This window comes from Pongo abelii, chromosome 11 (genome assembly GCF_028885655.2).
Source record: "Pongo abelii isolate AG06213 chromosome 11, NHGRI_mPonAbe1-v2.0_pri, whole genome shotgun sequence".
NCBI lineage: Eukaryota > Metazoa > Chordata > Mammalia > Primates > Hominidae > Pongo > Pongo abelii.
This window is the reverse complement of record NC_071996.2, coordinates 144,610,647-144,629,594: the sequence shown is the minus strand read 5'-3', so window position 1 is coordinate 144,629,594 and position 18,948 is coordinate 144,610,647. Positions and strand designations below refer to the sequence as shown.

Below are 18,948 nucleotides of genomic sequence, written 5' to 3'. Positions count from 1 at the left end.
GTCTCCCTGCACTGGCGAGCTGCCCCATCCTGCCCTCAGGCCACTGCCCTCAGGCCACTGAGTCACAGGACAGAGTTAGCTCTGGACAGTCCTCAGATACAAGGGGGTCGGAGCCGTTCACTCCACACAGTGGGACTCTGGGGCCAGACAGAGGGCAGGGTCTGGTGCCAGTTCATGGTGGCAGGGCCTCCTCTGGACTCTGGCCTGCCCTGCTTCCTCTGTATCTATACTACCAGCCTCTCCTGCTTTGACCATACTAGCATTATAGCCTGTTGTACTATTCACTTTCAAAATTTTCTTGGAAAATCTCAAACATCTATTCTTTCCTGTAAACTTTGCAATCAGTTTGTCCAGTATTCTCTAAACACATCACAAACAAATAGACAAAACCAAACCAAAAAAGCAAATGACCAATAAACAACTGACAAAGCAGGAGCATAAACAAAGATCCACCCAGACGCTGATCAAAAGAAAACCGTCATCCCTGCCCAAAGCCACAGCCTCTCCAGGAAGATGACGTAAGAAACAAAAAGTGGCACAAACACGCACTCATGCTTTCAAATAACCCCCAAATTTAAGAAGAAATAAAAATGGAAACTTCTAGAAAACTGGTAAAAAGGAAAAGAACTCACATCAAAAACTGATGGGACACGTACCAAACCACAATTAGGGAAAATGGGATCACATTAAATGCTCTTACTATTAAAGAGAAAGCCCAAGCATAAACAAATTAGTTATTCCTTTCAAGAAATAAGAAAAGTTACAACAAAAAGAGGGTGTTGGCTGGGTGTGGCGGCTCATGCCTGTAATCCCAGCACTTTGGGAGGCCGAGGTGGGTGGATCACTTGAGCTCAGGAGTTCGAGACCAGCCTAGGCAACATGGTTTAACACCATCTCTACCAAAAAAAAAAAACAAAAAACAAAAGTTAGCCAGGTGTAGTGGCATGTGCCTGTAGTCCCAGCTACTCAAGAGGCTGAAGTGGGAGGATCACTTGAGCCCAGGAGGTAGAGACTGCAGTGAGCCGAAATCATGCCACTGCACTCTAGTCTGGGTGACAGAGCAAGACCCTCAAAAAAAAAAAAAAAAGTAAACTAAAAGTAAAAATAGAGTGTTCATAAAAATAAAAGCTGAAATCAATAAACTAAACAAAAATAAAAGAAGAGATACATTGATTCTTTGAAAAGAGGAATAAAACATGAACCGTTGGCAAATCAGGTTAAGGGAAAGAAACAAATCTCCAACACGAAGGACAGAAACAGATATAACTCCACATGTAAATAAGGCACAACTGTGCGTATAAAGCAGGTGTAACTGCTGACAAGACCATGTATATAATGAAGATGATGCTAAGCAGACGTATGTGCAGGTCTTTGGCAACGTATTGAACATATGAGTTACACTCCCACAGGGCAAAACTGACCCGAGAAGAAATGGAAAACTAAAGCAGACCCTTGACAGAAAAGAGATTGGAAAGGGAATTAAAGTGTATTCTTTACGATGACAGGAGCTGTGGAATATGTACAGGGGAGTTCAATGAACCTTTCAAGAAAAGTTATTTTGAGTGTTCCAGGTGATGGAAAAAGTGGAAAGCCCACCAACTCATTTTATAAAATAATACAATTTTCTTAACACAAATAAATCTGAAAAATATGTCACCATAAAGGAATTACAGATGCAAAAATTCTTGACAAAACACTGAGAGTAATCAAGTCCGACTGTGGCTCAGTGTCCACCTTGTGGTCCCCGCCGGCCCTAAGCTGCTCTGCTAGCTTTGGGCATATGTGGACCCCGGAAACTTTTAGAACCTGTGACTGACGCTGAGTTGAGCCCCACAGGCGGGTGACCTGCAGGGCTGGCACTGGGGATGTGGGGAGCTGGGGGGGGTGGGTGTGGCACGTGGGCACAGCGGGGAAGGAGGCCTGGGCAAGAGTCCAAGAACGCTGTGAGCTTCCCTGAGCCACGGAGGCTGTGACCGGGCGCCAGTCCAAGGGTGGCATGGGGGGCCTTTCTGAGTGGGCATGAGGCCGTGGGTGATGCTGAGTGAGTGCCAGGCCTCCCGCCTGCTCAGAGACCTGGCCAGCTACTTGGGCACTGCTGCTGCATTCCGTGTGTGTCCTGACACCACGGGCTGGTCCTGCACGGCTGTTCTGTCGAATTCCCAGGGTAGCCTTGGAAACGGGGAGGGATTTGCTCTCAAACAAGAATCTTACTGTTTGCATAGCACAGCCTACCATTTAATTAGAAAAATATGTTTTTAATTAACTTTCTCTTGACAAACACGTTGGTTTATGTGAAACAGGGGAAAAACCAGCCCATGAAAGTGAAAGAAGTTGTGTCAAAGGCAGAGCTGGCTCTAGACTGTGCCGGGAGCTTGGCAGAGCCAGGAGAGGCGCCAGGCCTGCCCTACTGGACCCTAGCACCCCCCAGCACCCCCTGGCTCAGCAAGGGGCATGGGGCAGCAGGGAGCATGGCTGTGTTCCCAGCCCCCTGGCTGGCTAGAAAATTTCAACCCTGAGCTCTCTGCCTGGGTTTGCTGTGTGTCAAAAGCGGGGGCCTCTGGTGACTTAGGTGTGTCTGAATCCAGAAACCCATCACAATGACCAATAGATTACAAAAAGTTGGGAAAAACTTTCCTCAGAGCTGGAGACCAGGGACTCGGAGGACTCCCAAGGGCAGATGAAACCAACTTGGCCTAAAAATGGGTGAAATAGTAATTGCCAGAATTGTAAGAAAACATTGACACAATAATGATAGATTTTAGCACATTTCACTAAAAAAGTTGAGCAAATTCTAGACCAAGCAGAAAAATGCATACAGACAAAGGTCTGATCAATGTCAGAGACGTCCTCTGCACTCACATGTGGAGACCCAAAGTTGGACCCCCATACCCCCATACCCTGACTCAGAAGGGCGAGGGCTGGAGGGAGCTGCAGGGGTGTTGGGGAGGTAACTCTGTACCACCAGGACCTCAGGGAAGAGGGTTGCTGTGGCTGGGGGACCCGGGGAGCCTTCCATCCCTGTGAGGCAAGCAGCTGGGGAGGTGGAGGACCACACCGTGACCGTGCATCAGAGAGCACCGCTCCCACTCCGCCCACTTTAGGAACAGAACAGCTCTGGGAGGGCCAGAACTCCACTGCTGGCTCCCCACGTTCCCCATGGCTCCCTGTGGCTGCGGGATCTTGGAACCCTTCTCTCTGCCTTTCTTTTGAGCCTGAAATATTTGGATGGGGACACATAAAGTCCCTGATGGGTTCCTCTCCACTCCCAACTTCAAACAAGGCCAGAACTCCTTTCTTTAAAGACACGCAAAGGAAAAACAAATAACAAAACTAGTATCCACTGGGGTTTGAGAAAATAAAGTCGATCTGAGGAATCAGATCTGAGAGTCTCTAATTAAACAGAGAAGTGAGCTACTGACACACATCAGAAGATGGTAACTAGTGTTCTCAAGGTGAGGACAGGGCAGGGGTCTCGAGGTGGACAATCCAAAATAAAAACTCAGGCTGAACGAGGCCACGGTGGGGGCAGGAGCAGCAGACGAGATGCGGCAGATCCTGAGATTAGCTGAGTAGGAGTAAGACCTGAAATTCTCCTGGGACCTTGGGGAAAACCGAGATGACAAGGAGAAATTCAAGATTGAAGCCAGGAGGACAGGTCCAGGGGGTCAGTATTGGGACGCTGAGAATTCCAGGACAAAAGAACAGAGAAGAGGGAGAAGGAGAAGAGATGTTTTTTTACAGTGGAAGGAACCTCTGTAAACAGAAGGTAGATTTGATTCTGCAAGTAGGGAGGGTTTGCCGGGGTAGGTAAAAATAATGAAAGGGGCCGACACGCCCACATTTTGGCGACATTTTTGAATTTCAAAAACAAGGAGGCCTCTGGCTGCCACTCTGGAGAGAGCACTGACAAGAAAAACACAAAGAACCCAGGGAATCCGCACATTTCTTGAACCCATCTGAACTCAAGGTCAAGGTCAGAGGCAAACAAGGAGCCTGGAATCGAATGAAAACCAGGCCCCTCCAGGAGAGATGCCATGAGTGGCCCCACTCATCATACCAGCGGCAGGGAGTTCACCAAAGCTGGTAACACGTTGCTCGGACCCATGCGGCAGGCAGAGCCCTCAGAGGGCCCTGTGAGCTCTGGCCCTGACGTTATCCTGTGATTACGTTGGATTCATGGCCAGGGGACTTTGTGGATGCAAATAGTTGACTCTGAGTTAAGCAAAGGGTGACCACCCAGGCGGGTCTCACCCACTCATGCACACCCTCGGGTGTCAGCAGAAGGGAGCCGTGAGGTGTGAGGCACGTGGAGATGGGGGCGTGGGGTGCAGGCGCGGCTGCCACACTGTGGCACAGCCAAGGAAGCCTCTGGCTAGGAGTGGGGAGCCCTTGGCTGACCGCCCAGAAATGAGGCTCAGCCCGACAACGCAAAGAGCTGGACTCGCCACGTGGGGACGAGCCCGGATGCCCCAGAAGCACCTGGAGGAGCCCAGAGGAGGACTCTTCCCTGGGGCCTCGGGTGGCCCAGCCTACTCCATGACTGTGAAACCCAGAGGGGAGACGCCAGTCACACCATGCCAGGCTTCTCACCTATGGGACTGGGGGCTCAAAAGTGGGGTTAAGTCATCAGTAATTTGTTGCAAAAAGTAGTGCACCAGGTGTGGGCTGCTGTGGGTAGAGAGCCCTGGGGTCCACAGACACCAAGAGAAGTTCAACCTACAGGCAGGAGAGCCCAGAGCCCCCCTGGGGGGCGGGTTTGGAAGAGGGGATTGTCCAGAGCAGGAAGTTCTAAGGAACAAAAGTCTTGGCTCCTAGGGCACAGGTGGAAGCAGTGCAGCCGGGAAGGGAAGGGACAAGACCCTCGGCCCCTGGAGGGGGCAAGGTGCTGTCCTGGCCCAGCCATAAGATGCCCTGGATGCAAATGCTAAGGGAAAAGAGGATGAATAAATCATCCCTGCCATGCAAGACAGGACAGGCAGGAAAGACACACGGAAAGGAGAAAGTGTCCTATAAGCAACCTAAGGAAAAACAGAGCATGGGTTACCACAAAACTTCTATGTGAGACAAATTCCCTCAGAAGAGGCAGAGACTCTAAGGTGGGATTGAAAGCAGAACCAGGCTGATGAAATGAAGGCTGGAAACACCAACACCAAAAAAGCAGAGGCTAAGAGGAAGACAAACAGCAGTCACAGGACATGCAGGCCACTCAGGAAAAGTTAACCAAGAAACTTCAAATTCGAAGAGTCAAGAAATCTAGAAGTCAAATACCCTTGGAAATAAAAGGAGACATTGACAAAAAGAATTGTAGTGGGAAAATTCAACACGTTGTCCTTAGCTTTGATAAATTCAGGAACTGGATCAAATGTGGCCTATTTGAATAATGCATTTGTAAAAGTTGATTTAAAAGGTGTATTTCAGAACTGGGCACGGTGGCTCATGCCTGTAATCCCAGCACTTTGGGAGGCTGAGGCAGGCAGATAATTTAAGGTCAGGAGTTCAAGACCAGCCTGGCCAACATGGTGTGAAACCTGTCTCTACTAAAAATACAAAAAAATTAGGTGTATTGGCGGGTGCCTGTAATCCCAACTACTTGGGAAGCTGAGGCAGGAGAATCACTTGAACCTGGGAGGCGGAGTTTGCAGTGAGCCAAGATGGTGCCACTGTACTCCAGCCTGGGTGACAGAATAAGACTCCATCTCAAAAAATAAAATAAAATAGAAGGTCTATTTCAAAATGTGTAATCTGTGAGCAGAGAACGTTATTTTTGCACACGCATGTGGGAGGCACACATGTGACTATACATATAAAATGAAACTTGGCCCAGCTCAGCCCGTTCCAGGTCCCCTGACTTCTCAGGTGCCCCCATCTCCTGGGCATCTCACAAGTCCTGACCCCATCCCTGGCCAGGCCGCCTGGGTCTTTCCACAGACATCTCTAGTCTTACTGCCCCAGCAGCTGCCACCAGAGGGGTCTTTCCAAAACAGAAATTTCCAAACTCCTGGCTAATGAGGAACTTGCTCTCTCTGCAGCCTGGCCTCTGCTCTCTGCCCCCTCCCCTCTCCCCTGCAGAAGCCAACTTCCTCAGAGGCTCAGGGCCTACTGGGGACTCAGTGCCTGCCTGCTAGTCTGAGTGCTGACAGCCCTCTGGTGGCCTCTGAGGGCCACCAGGCTCCAGGGCTGAGCCCCGCGTGGAGCAGCGCAGGCCTGGCCGGCTGCCCTTGGGGCCCTTCTGCCAACCTGCAAGGCCGTCCCTCCTGATAGCTCACCCAGGCCTCCCTCATTGGAGGCACACTTGGAGAGGAGTGGCTCCCCAGTCTCTGTGCCCTGTCCCCTCTGCACTGTGCTGGCTCCCTCTTTCTAGAATGGGTTGAGCGATGCCTGGGGGCAGTTGCCCTGGGGAGCCTCAGCCAGGCACGCTGTTCTCTGGCTGCTGGGGCCTGCAAGGGAGCTCTCTGGAGGAGAACAGTTGTCCCCTGGCCGAGTCCTGACAAGAGGATCTCAGGACACCCCGGGGGCTGCTTGGACCTGGGGGGCTGGGCTGGGCCTGGGGCTCCCTACCAGCACTGAGGACCAAGGCCTGGGCCAGGCCTCCATCCACCACGGCCTGGCTGTTCCATTTCCAGGCCCAGGCTCCTCACCTGAAAACCTCAGACCCAGTGGGCACCTCCCCAGCACAAAGCCTGGCGTGTAGGGACACTGACTTCAGCCCTTCCTGAGGAGCCCCTTTTGTGTCTGAGGCACATGGAATGAAAAGTGGTCTTGGAGCAGGACAGTGTGACCCTATAAAGAGCCCCAAGGCTGGGCCAGGGCCGCCCCATGCCTGCCAGCAAGAAGAAAGGGCCTAGACTTGGGGCTCTGCCCCCCACTGGCTGTGCCCCCAAGGCCAAGTCCTCAGTTTCCCCGATCTGTAAAACAAGGGCTAGAACCACCTTAAAGACAGCTCTGCTAAGGACGACCCCAGTCCTGACGACCCCAAAGCTGCCTGCCACAACCCAGCCTGCACCTCTGCCCCAGGGCCCCGCCAGGCTGGCCCACTGGCTCCAGCCCTGAACACCCACAGAAGCCCTTGCAGACCCCTCTCTCCCACCTCCCGGCCCTGTGGCCTCCCTGCAGGGTGTGAGGGTGACTGAGAGGCCTTGTTCTTGTGCCCCACCTGGGACCCACCCTGCCGCCTGCCCCACCTGCAGCCGCCGCTTCTCCTGGCCTGCTGCACGCATGCTCGCCAGGTGCTCCAACTCCAGCCTGCGGAGCGCTTCCTTCTGCAGGGCACGTGCTGCCCGGGCGCTGCTCAGTGCGCCCTCCACCTGGCGCCGGCCTGTTGGGCAAGCAGGGTGGCTTGAGGGTCCCCCATGCCCCTCCAGGTCACAGGCAGGCAATGCAGGGCTCCGTGGACTTGAGTGACTGGCTCCCACGTGGAGGTGGGGGTCCATCCTCGCAGCTCAAGGGTCCTGGGGCTGCCCCAGGGTCCCGGCTTCCCACCCATCCTTCCCTCCTGCCTCTTTCCTTTAATTGAGGGGGCAATAAGCAGAGAAACTCGCGCGTGTGAGGCAGTGGGGGCACAAGGAAGGGGCCTCTCTGAGGGGGTGACAAGGGGCAGGGCCTGCCCAGGGAGAGTCATGTGGCACAGCCAGGGCAAAGGCCCCCAGTGGGAACTGCATGAGGCTAGGGTGGGGCAGGGGGCAGAGGATGCTGGGAGCCGGATCGGGAGGGCCCTGATGGGCCTGTGGACATCACTCCTCTGTGCTGGGGAAGTCGCCGCTGAGAACTCCGATGCCAAGTGCTGACCCAGCCTCGCCAGGCCTGGTGGTTTGGGTGTTGCCCCCAAGCTCCCTTCCCACCGAGCTGCCCCAGGGGCCGAAAGCTTATAGCCGGCAGCAGTGGGGACATGGTGGTGCCACCCTCACAGCCACTCCCAGGGTGGGCGGGGCAGGGCAAGGGAGGTCACCTTCTTCCGCCTCAGCCAGGGCTTTCTGCAGCTGCCCCACGCGGCTCTGGGCCCGGGCACACCTGCACTCTGCCTCGCTCAGCCGGCTGCTCAGGGTCGCCATCTGGACACGGGAGTCATCCTGGGCAGAAGGACTGAGGTCAGCGGGGGCAGACCAGCGGGCGGGTGGAGGGCCAAGGTGTCTGCTAGAGGGTCGGGGCCAGCTGGGGCCACTCACGGTCTAGCCTGCGGGTGTGCGGGGCAGGGCAGTGGGTGGTGTGGGCCATGGGCTCAGGGAAGGTGTGGGGAAGGTGGTCTCACTGGGAAGCTGAGCTGACCTGCAGGCCTGGGGAAGTGGAGGCGCCCAGTGAGACCCGGCCTAAAGGGTCCAGGTTTCAAGCACAGGTGTGGTGTGGGAGAGCTGGCAGGTGGCGGCCCACAGCCTGTGGTCAGGGGGACCGGCAGGGGCTACCCCTGGCAGGACTTGGGGCTGAGTGCAGATGGGACCCTGCCCCCTGGGGCTGGCAGCGGTGGGAGGGTGGGCCTGAAGGGAAGGAGTGTGCACAGAAGACCCTGGCCAGGGCTCAGGGCCTGCCTGTCTTTCCCACAGTCCTGCCCACTGGAGTGTCACCCAGTGAGGTGGGAGGGGGCCGCTCACGGGTGGTTCTGTGGGAGCCCCGAAGCCAGGAGCAGCCACTGGGGAGCTTGGCCCCACCGGAGGGGTCTTTGGGAACATTGAGGGGAGCTTGCTGGCTCTGTCCTGCAGTTGCCCAGCCCCGGCAGCTCTTCAGGGGTGGCATGAGTTGCAGAATGCCCTGCCTTGGGCTCTGGTGGGTGTCACAGTAGGGCCTGGCTCCAGGGGCTTTTCAGCCGGTATAAGGAAGGGGGCGGCCTCCAGCCACCCGAGGCACTTGGGCTTGGGGGCCATGGTGGTGCTGGTGTTTATCACAACAAACAGGACAGCCTGGACACTGACCCTCAGACCCAGGGACGCGCGGATGGATGGACAGCAGGTGTTCTTCCTAGAGACCCCCAGGGGGTGCCGCCATGGGCGGGAGGACCCAGTCCCCATTACCCGCTCCCGCTGGGCCTCCCGGAGCTTCTGCACAAAGTCCCGCAGGACGTCCTGCACGGTGGCCACATCCATGAGCTCTGAGCTGCGGCCTCTGGGTGTGGGCAACGGCCATCGGAGGGCCGAGTGGGGCCTGGCTGGGGGGCTGGCACCCTGTTGCCCAGGGAGAGCCTGGGAGCCATCGGAGCCTGCGGGAGGTGACAGTGGAGGGGTCGTGGACAGGAACACAGTGACAGATACACGCCCTTCCCCCTTCCTCTCTGCTGCCCCAGCCATGGGAGCTTGGGGAGATGGCCACAGGCTCCTACAATTGCCTGTCCGAGTCCCCCACTGTGCGAGTTGTGAGGCCTGAAAGAGAGGTGCCAGGCCAGGGACTGAGCTGGGACAGGGGCCCGCCTGCCTCCACTGAGGACTCTGACCTTTGGTGGGAGAACCAGGCTGCTCCGGGGAGGCCCACGGGCTCTGTCTCTGGAGCCCCAGGCCACGGCAGAGTGTGGAGCACAGCCGGCCCAGTTGGGCCTCTGCATCCTGCCTTGCACCCTCAGCCTGGGCCAGCTCCTGCTCCAGGCTGTGGATTCGGTGACAAGCCTGGTCCAGGCGAGCCTGGAGAGCATCAGCCACACCACTGGCTTCCTGCAGCTTCCTGGTGACACTGTGCAGCTCTGCTCGGAGGGTCTGCTCAGCCCCCCGACTCTCACGGAGGTGCTCCTGGAGCCGCTGTCCATGGGCCTCCCCTGCAGCCTCCACCTCTGCCAACTTCTTCTGCAGTCCCAGGACCTGTAGGAGGGATGTTGGGGTGCGCCCGTGGGAGACAGTGAGGAAGTGCGGTGGGCCTCCTCCCTCTGCTCCCCGACGCCCAGCTCCTTCCCTTCTGAGCACAGGCAGCCCTCCCACCTCCTTCCGGGCACCCTCGTGCTTGGCCTCCGCCTTGGCTGCCTGCCTCCGCAGCTCCAGCACCTCCTGCGAGCACTGCATCTGCAGCTCATGGGCCTCTCCGCTCCTCTTCTGGTTCTCGGCCTTCAGTGTCCTCACCTGGGAGCGTGGGGCCGCACGGTCACTGGTCTCTGTGCTGGAACCCAGGCAGCCTCCCTGCCTCCTGCCTCTCCTCACACATCCCTTGAGGGCAGCTGGCCACACTCAGGGAGGCTTGGACTAAGCTGCCCCCAAAGGAGTTGTCACCCTCAGCCACTCTGCAGACACCTACCTGGGACCTCCTCGGAACCTCCTTGGAGGACCTGGGACAAGGAGGAAGCTCAGGTGGGGCGGAGTGGGCACTGATTAGGGAGTGTGGGCAGTGGCTGGGGTGCACTGGAGCCAACTGCCCCAAGGCCACCGTGATGAGAGGGAGCCAGGCTTCGGGGGGACCCGGCTTGCCAGCACCCTGCCCTGCAGTGGCCAGGCCTCCCCTCTAGCCTGCCTGAGTTCCCGAGCGCCAAAGTGTTGCATGTAGGATACTTCCGTGTGCTGCTGTGCATGGCTCCCTTCCTCCTCGCTAAAGCATTTCTGGTTTTGCCCTCTCCAGTCTTGTCATCTGCGCCCCATGAGGACAGACCCAACCAGGGACCCTGTGAGCCCGAGCAGGGCGTGGCCCAAAGTCTGGGGACAGAGAGGTTCAAAAGCGGCAGCAAGGCCAGGGCTGGGGGCTCCCCTGGGAGGAGCTGGGACCCACCAGGCGGGAAGGTGCCTGGTTGGATGTTGACCCCTCCCTGCCGCCCTACCTGTCTGTGGAGTTCCTGGAGCTCCTGACGGGCGTCCCCCAACGCCTGCTCCAGCTCCCACAGGTGGGCCCGCAGTGCACTGGCCTCCTGCTGCAACGCCGCCTGGGCCTCCTCCAGGACGAGCAGCTTCTGCTCCTTCTCCTCCTTGGACCGCTTAAAACTGACGAGGGTGCCACAGGCTGGGGCCCCCGCCCTCCTGGGGGGGCCAGCACAGCTGCCCAGCAGGTCTCTGCCTCCCCTAGTGAGGCACTGGCCCCAGTCTTGACGCTGCACAGTGTCCTCAAACTCAGCCTCTGCAGGGCTCCCTGTCACCTTACAGACACATGTCCACCCAGGTCCCAGTGCCCGGCCGCATGGCCCCTGTCCACTATCCACCTCTTCAGCCCCTCCTCACCTCATCCCTCCCTGTCTCCCCCTCTCCCTCACACTCCCGGACGCTCAACATCCAGCCCAGCCTGGCATCTCTGCCACCTGCTGTGAGGGCTGTGCCGTCCAGCCCAGCTGCCCCACAGGGGCCTTTCTAGAGCCCCAGCCAGGCCCTTGGCCTCCCTCTGCTCCTCAGCTCTGCACCACCTCCTGGAGGCCACCTGTGACCTATCTTGCCTGCTGGATGGGAACTCCCTGTGGGCAGGGACAGGTGTGTCCGTGTCCTCAGCCATCCCTCGCACTGGCCAGCATTGCAGACCTCTTGGACTGGGCAGCGGGAGGCCTGCTTGGCATGTCTACCCCACTATCAGTGGGGCCCAAGTCAACAGGACGCCCCTGCCTAGCCCCCTTGCCCCGTCCTCCCTACGGCCTGGGTGGGCAGCAGGCTGCAGGGCACCCCCAGCTGCTCCTGGGTGGCCGCCATACCTGGCCTTCTCCTGCTCGGCCCTGCAGATGGTGGCCCGCAGCTCGCTGTTAAAAAGCAACAGTACGTCCTTCTCGCGGGCCTCGTCGCTCAGCGCCCGGCGGGCCTCCTGGGCCTCCTTGTGCAGCCCCTCCTGGCTCTCCTCGACGCCCTGCAGCTGCTGGCGCAGTGCAGCCAGTCCCTCCTGGGCCACGGTCAGCTGTGCTCGCAGCCTCTCGGCCTGGGGAGGAGCATTCAGCTCTAGAGGCCAGCTGGGGACTGCTGCTCCAGGGATATAGCCACAGGGCCCTGTGGCCTCTGACGTGGTGTGGCAGGCACAGGTGCCCTGCCCAACTTGGTCCCCATGCGCTTTGCTCACCCCATGGAGCCACCAATCCCTACTGCTGCAGAGGCTGCAGGGCGGCTTCCACGGGCTGAGGCAGGGCCAGCCTAAGAGCCAAGAAGACCCCACCTTGAGCCCCTGGGCCCGGCCCCACCCTACGGCCTCCCTGGACCCCCAGGACGCTGACCACTGGTAAGCAAGGCCTACCTGGGATGCGGCTCAGCACACATGTCGGCACCATCACCGCCCGGGGCCCTTCCCACCTCCTGCCCCCGCCGTCTAGTCCCCTCCTTAGGTGACAGTGTGGTGCCCAGGCCGCTGCCTGTCCTAGTGTGGGCAGCAGCCTCGGCAGGCAGGCTGGGCCTGACCCTGGCACAGTGACCCCGGCCCAGTGACCCCGGCCCAGTGACCCCGCCACAGTGGGGGCTCACCCACTCCCTTGGTCCTCCTTCCCCGGTTGGCATGGGAGGCGGTGGGAGGACGATCTCTGGCGATGGGGAGGGCAGTGGGAGGAGGGTCTTTGTTCCCCGCTCCGGACACCAAGCATCTCACAGTGCCCGGGAGAACCCAGGGGTGGGGTCCGGAGTACAGTTGCAGCCTGGCAGGAAGGCCCTCCCCAGCACCTACGCTCTGGGGGTGGGGACTTGCTGGGTCTCGGCCCTGGCGCCCAGTCTCCTGCCTCCCAGGTCTGAGCTCTGGGCCTGACCAGAAACCCTGGAGAAGGCTCCATTCCAGCTCTCGTGTGTCCCAGAGGAGGAGGTGGAGGTAGCCAGCGGGGCATGGCCAGAGGTGGCAGCCACAAAGACTCCGCGATGTCAAGCTGCTGGCTTGACGAAAGCAAACCCCTCTTTCTGGCTGTTTTCACGGGATATTGTCCAGGCCCCCGGCCGGCCTGGCTCCTGAGGCTGCCGCTGTTATTGTTGTTCTGTTTTTGGGAAGGGCCAGAGCCTCCCCTCCGCTCCCCTCCACCCCCACACGTGGGAGCCATGACCGTGCTGAGCATTTTCCGCAGAGCTCAGCAGAAACCCGCCCAGAAGGTCAAGGACCAGCAAAAGGGCCCATGCATCATAAAAGAAACTGTTTTCATTTCCCAGCACAGAGGAGATGAAAACAAGCAAAACAAATGCAGGGGAGGGCCTGCCCCCACTCCCGCCCCCACCCCACCCGCTCCCTCTGCCTCATGAGAACAGCCATCCCTTTTACAGGAATTTTACAGCCAAATCACTTAATGTGATTATAATAATTATTTCTTGCTAGAAATTGTATAAACAGCCTCTTTTAAAAATCTCCTGCAGGGAGGCAGCTCCAGAGCTCTGCAGGGAGGAGAGCTATGGAGGGAAAGCAGGGGAGGGTGAGAGTGTGTGTGTAGGTGTGAGTGTGAGTGCGTGTGTGTGAGTGCGTGTGTGTGCGCATGTGTGTGTGAGAGTGTGGGTGATGAGTGTGTGTGTGGGCTGGTGCAAATGTCCACTCTGTACGTGGTGTGCATACGTGTGTGTGTGCATGCATGTGTGTGCGTGTGTGTGATGAGTGTGAGTGCGTGTGTGTGTCATGAGTGTGTGAGTGTATGTGTGAGTGCGTGTGTGAGTGTGATGAGTGTGTGTGAGCCAGTGCAGGTGTCCACTCTGTGGTGTGCATACGTGTGTGTGCATGTATGTGTGTGCATGTCTGTATGCCTGTGCGTGCACTACGTATGTGCATGTGTGTGCATACATGCATGTGTGTGCCTGGTGCACGTTTCTGTGCATGCCTGTGTGCACTGTGTGGTGTCCATATGTGATTCCAGCGTGAGTGTGTGAGTGTGAGTGCGTGAGGCTTGTGTGTGTCTGCATTCAGCATGCATGCACCACTCTGAGTGTTGAGTGTACACAGGTGTGTGTGGTCTCACTGTGTGGATGATGTGTATGCATGTGTGTGCACACGTGTGGTCCTCAGGCAGGGTCTGAGAGCCTGGAAGTTCCTCCAGTTTAAAGGTTGTGAAAAATGTTTTGGTTTCCATGGTGACCCTGGGCCAGCCTGGCGCCTGGACGGGCTCTGCTTGCTTTTCCCTGTGATTGTTCCTCTTGTCCCCCTCAACCGTCCTCACCTTTTAGCCCCCACTCCCTTTCTGGGCACCCTGCTCTGTTCTGGGAGCCCCCACTCCCTTCCGGGGGCTGCTCCTCTGAGAGCCTGACCTTCCCACGAGGCCTGCGCTCTCTTCCTTGAGGCCAGCGGAACCGATGCACCCCCACCCTCTCCACACCTCCCCCTCCCCCTGCTGCCCCCAGTTTTGCAATCTCGTTTTGCTTCCCCGTGTGGTCGCTGACCGGGCCTGACTTTGAAATCTGTTGAAAGGAGACCTTTCTCCTTGGGGCCAATGTAAACAGCCGGTCATGTTAAATCATGTTCTCTTCCTCTCTCAGCCTGCCTCTCGGGGGTGCTTGGGGAGGGCTGAGCCCCTCTCCTCACTCTTCCCTGCTGGCCGGCCCAGCCTCTGGGGCGTGGTGTGCGCCAGCCGCTCGCTCCAGCACCAGGTCAGCTGTGCAGCCCCCAGCCTTGGCAAGCAGCCCAGGGAGTGTGCGAGGCCGCCCCGTCCCCGTGGGCCCCACTGGGGCTCCAGCTGACCCTCCCCTCCTCCAGCCCAGATCCGTGTGCCCTGCTGCCCTCGCCACACACAGGCGTCCCCCCGTCCTGGCAACCCCCCTCAGAAACGCCTCTCCAATCTGCCTGCCTGTTGAGCCCAGGCCAGCCTAGCCCTGGCCACTCTTGCCCCCTGCCCACGACTGTTCCCCACCCCACGTCACCATCATGTGGCTCCTGGGGGCCTCCGTGTCAACCTCGGGCCCTTGGCCAGGCCCAGGCCCACCCCGAAATCTCCACTAACCCACTTCTTTTCTTGCCTGCTGCCCCAAATCCAGCCTCCCCTGACCCTAGTGTCCAGCCCAATGAAGTCCATGCCTCCTGCTGTGTGGGCAGAGCCCAGCTTGTCTAGGGCCTCCCCATGCCTCAGTGGATTGTGCGGTGGGTCTCTTGGCCAAGGGTCCAAATTCTCCTTTGCCCCAGGTCCTGCCTGTCTCTCGGGAAGGCTTTGGGAGGCGACAGCTACCCCAATGCCTCCAGAGTCAGGCCCTTCCTGACTCCACTTTCTTAGCTGTGCGTGGAACGAGGGGGCTGGCTGGACTCCCGGAGCCTTTGGCTGCGTGCCTCTGGCCACCCTTTCACATGCTAGCCCTCCCAGAGGCAGGTGTGCCCTGCCAGTGCGCTGGGAGCTGGCAGGTGTGCTGTGCACCTTCCCAGGACAAGCAGGGCAGCAGGAGCCACGTCGGGACCCACGGCAGCCTCCAGGGAGCTCCCTTCCCGCTCAGCTGGCACCCTGACTCAGCCAAGCCCACTTTCACCCCGAAGTCAAACTCACCCCTTCAGGAGGCTTAGAAATGATGCCTTCTCTTCCCTGAAAACTGGTGTCAGCTTCCCTTAGCCAATGGCCTGGGCCAGGCACCATTTCATCTGCTCTGAGAGTCTGGGCTTGGCTTGGTGCGTGGTGTGAGGGCCCCTTGCCCCACGGCCCCTATGGCTGTTTGCCTCTTCCTAGTCCCAGGGGCTACTCTTCCCTTCTCCGTGGTACAGCCTCTCTTTCCTCCTGGCACCCCCCACTCTCTCCTCTATTGGTACCTGCCCTGCTTTCTCCTCTCCTCTGGCATCCCCAGGAGCCCCCCTGCCCTGCCCCTCACCTCTCTCTCCACATCTCCCCGCTCGGCCGCTAGGTCCCGGAGGCTCTTGCATAGGGCCGTGGTCTCCCTCTGATGGGCCGTGATGGCGTCCTCAAACTGGGCCTGGAGGGCCTTCAGCTCCTCAGTCGTGGCACTGATGGTGGCCTGCGGGGAGAAGGGAGCCCACAGTGGCACCAGGGAGCTGGGCCCAGCAGTGGAGGGTGAGGTAAGGCCAGGACCCTGGAGCAGGAGGTGTTGCAGTGGCCGGGGAGGGGGAGCTGGGTCCTGCTGATCATGCAAACCCTGGGGTAACTGGCCCTTGGTTTCCTAAACTGTCAAACAGGCTGCTGGGATGAGGAGACGTCCACGGCCCCTGCCGGCTGTGATGTGTGAGTGCCCATGGACACAGCAGGAGGCAGCCCCTCAGCTCAGCCTGTGCCCTGGGGCAGGGCCCATCCCTACAGGGACCACCACACACTGGGTAGCTCTACCCTCCATTTGGGACTGAGCTCAGCTGGAGTCAGCTCCCTGTCGCCCACACCACCCGAGGTGTCCTCTCGGGCCTTGGGGCAGCTTGGCCAGCAGGGATCCTTGGGCCAGGAGGCCCCAGGCTCAGCCCATGGCCCCTTGTTCATGGACAAATGCCATCTTCTTCACCCCAAACCCCAGGCCCCTCAGGATACCGCCCCGCTTCCTCTCAAGGCCCTCCCCATTGCACCCCTGCCCAGGTTGCGGCAGCAGGGCAGATGGGGCTCAGGGGGTTCTGAGCTTCCTGGGCCTCAGTGTCCTCAACATGAAGAGTCAGAGCCCTGCCCTGCTCAGGCTCCACACCCCAGGGCTCAGGGCACCGGACCAAGCTTCCAGGCAGCAGCAGGCAGCTGGCGGGGGGCGGCTGGTGGGGGATGGCTCCCTCCAGAGCTGGCTTTGTGTTCCCGGGGGCACAGGTGCCCACACAGCTGCCCCTGTGCCAGATCTCGGGAGCCCCTCCTGTCCACCTGGATTCTGCTAGGGTGGGGGCTCCTGCAGCCTGTGCCCCCTGCTCTTGGGAAAGGAGCCATGCTGCTGCCTCCTGTCCTCATTCTCCACAACCCCCTCTGGTCTCTCTGGACTGACAAGGGCCATCTTGGGTGACCAGGCCATGGCTCTGTGCCTCAGCATGCCCCAGCACTGCCAGTGATGGGTGCTCCTGAGGCCTGGCTGCAGGATACCCCTGTGAGGGCCTCAGGGACAGGGCATCGGCTGGGAGCCCGGTGGCAGTGGTGACTCAGCCTGGGAGCGCATGCTCTCCTGTCATCTGGCGCCTGGTGCTCCTTGGCCAGCATTCCTCTTCTCCCGCTCCTCTCAACAGTTTTAATTTCCATTTTCTGAGCTGAGGTGGCAAAGGAACCCTTAACGAGCTCCCCAGGGAGGCCAGCTGGCTGGCAGGCCTGGTCCTGAGTCCGGGGGAGACTCAGGGCCAGCTCAAGAGAAGGCTCTAGAAGCCAGCACTGGCTCCAGAAAAGGCCCCTCTGTGAGCCAGAGGTGTCTGCTCCCAGGGCCCCAGGAAGGCTTTCCTGGGTCCCTGCCCACAGGGTGGAGCCAAGAGAGCTGCTGGGCCAGTGGTCGGGAGGAGGGAGGGGCACGGTCACAGGCCGATGCCAAGCTTGGTCCTTCTGGGCCCCGTGGAACCCTCCAGGCCTCAGGGGCAGGAACAGAGCAGGGTGGGGCTTCATGGAGTGAGGGGCAAAGCTCCCCTGGGCTGCCAGGAGCTCCTCTGGGCAGCCCTGCTTGGAGGGACTAGGAATCCGGGTTGTGGCGTCAGGCAGGAGGAGGCTAAGCGACACTCCAGCAGCCGCCTCCTCATTGCAGCGCCCTCTCCCACTGCGCAGTGCCCTGGGGATGGGGCGTAAGCCCTCCACCCCAGCTCCGAGTCACCGAGCATCCCCCAAGGCCCTGTTGCCTGGACGCCCCGGCCCCCCAGCAGGCGGCCTGCACATGCCTCTGTGCAGTCAGTGAGAAGGGCTCCCGTTCAGAATGGGCAGAGAAGGGGCCTGTCTCCTGCACCTGGCACCATGGCCTGTGTTCTGTTCACTGCACACTGAACCGTACATTCAATGCCAGTCAGGTAGGTGCCCAACCAGGGACAGGGAGGAAAAGGCTCGCCCGAATTTAAAATGAGCCAACAAGTACAAGAATGAACGGCCTCGTCACTGAACATGCTGGGAGCTGGAAGGACAGAGGCAGGAGGCAGGTGTGGGCCCAGCTAATGGGGTGTGTGCGGCCAGAGAGGGCAGAGAGCTGGGGGTTGGCGATCAGCCTCGCCCTCAATCCTACCTGTTCCTGGCAAGGAGAGGAGCGGCGTCCAGTGCCTTGAGCCCATTGCCTCCCTGCCCACGGCACCCTTGCACCTGTGTCTGTTCAGGGCCAGCCCCTGCCACCCAGGACAGCAGCCCCGACCCAACACAAACAGCCCCTCCCCAGGCCCCCTGGGCCGTTGGAGATCCTGCTGTAGCTCCTGCATCTATGTCCTATTGCTGGGCTCTGGCCACCCCCTCGGGAGCCAGGCCCCCATCTATGTCCTATTGCTGGGCTCTGGCCACCCCCTCGGGAGCCAGGCCCCCATCTATGTCCTATTGCTGGGCTCTGGCCACACCCCCCGGGAGCCAGGCACCCTCTATGTCCTATTGCTGGGCTCTGGCCACCCCTCCCCGGGAGCCAGGCCATCTATGTCCTATTGCTGGGCTCTGGCCACCGCTCCCCGGGAGCCAGGCCATCTATATCCTATTGCTGGGCTCTGGCCACTCCCTATGAGGCCTGCCCAGTCTCTTCATCTCCCATGCGGGACCTGGTGCCACGTCACAGATGGGCTGAAGCCTTGGCGTTCTGCAAGCAATAACAGTGGGTGTCCAGCCTTGCCCATGAGCTGGAGGCACAGGCCTTAGAGTCCTCTTCCCCTGAGCCTTTCTCCCTGAAGCCCTGCTCCCCAGAGCCCTCCTCTCCAGAGCCCTCCTCCCCAGAGCCCTCCTGCCCAGTGCCCTGCTCCCCAGAGCTCTCCTCTCCAGAGTCCTCCTCCCTATAGCCCTCCTGCCCAGTGCCCTATTTGCTGCTGCCTGCCCAGCCCCCTGGACTTGGGCTCCAGGGGAGGACCCAGGGGTCCCAGGTGACCCCCGCTGGCAGCCTGCAGCAGCCTTTGTGCATGGGAGGGCCTCTGTTCACTGGCTGAGGGTAGGCGGCTGTTTGCTGGGGAGCTGTCCTAGCCCCTCCGCGGACGTCTCTCTCCTGGCTCCGCTCAGGACTCAATGTGGGTGTCCTTTCCTGCCGAAAGTTTCCTCGGGTGCAGGGCCAGCCGCCTTGGGTTCAGTTTCTCCTTTGGAAGGATCTCTCTGGTGAGTGAGTC

At 59.4% G+C, this 18,948-nt stretch overlaps 1 protein-coding gene across 1 annotated transcript in view; it reads right to left on the bottom strand.

The window, feature by feature from the left end:
* Positions 1-18,948, bottom strand: part of CROCC2 (ciliary rootlet coiled-coil, rootletin family member 2) — an 80,257-nt gene that overhangs the window by 12,233 nt on the left and 49,076 nt on the right. The window contains exons 20-27 of the mRNA XM_024243599.3: positions 15,594-15,737; positions 11,567-11,784; positions 10,715-10,874; positions 9,891-10,028; positions 9,416-9,773; positions 9,000-9,184; positions 7,946-8,066; positions 7,182-7,315 (exon numbers count right to left, since the gene is read on the bottom strand). Coding sequence (XP_024099367.2) covers positions 7,182-7,315; positions 7,946-8,066; positions 9,000-9,184; positions 9,416-9,773; positions 9,891-10,028; positions 10,715-10,874; positions 11,567-11,784; positions 15,594-15,737 — 1,458 coding nt within the window. The remainder of the gene's footprint in view (positions 1-7,181; positions 7,316-7,945; positions 8,067-8,999; positions 9,185-9,415; positions 9,774-9,890; positions 10,029-10,714; positions 10,875-11,566; positions 11,785-15,593; positions 15,738-18,948) is intronic.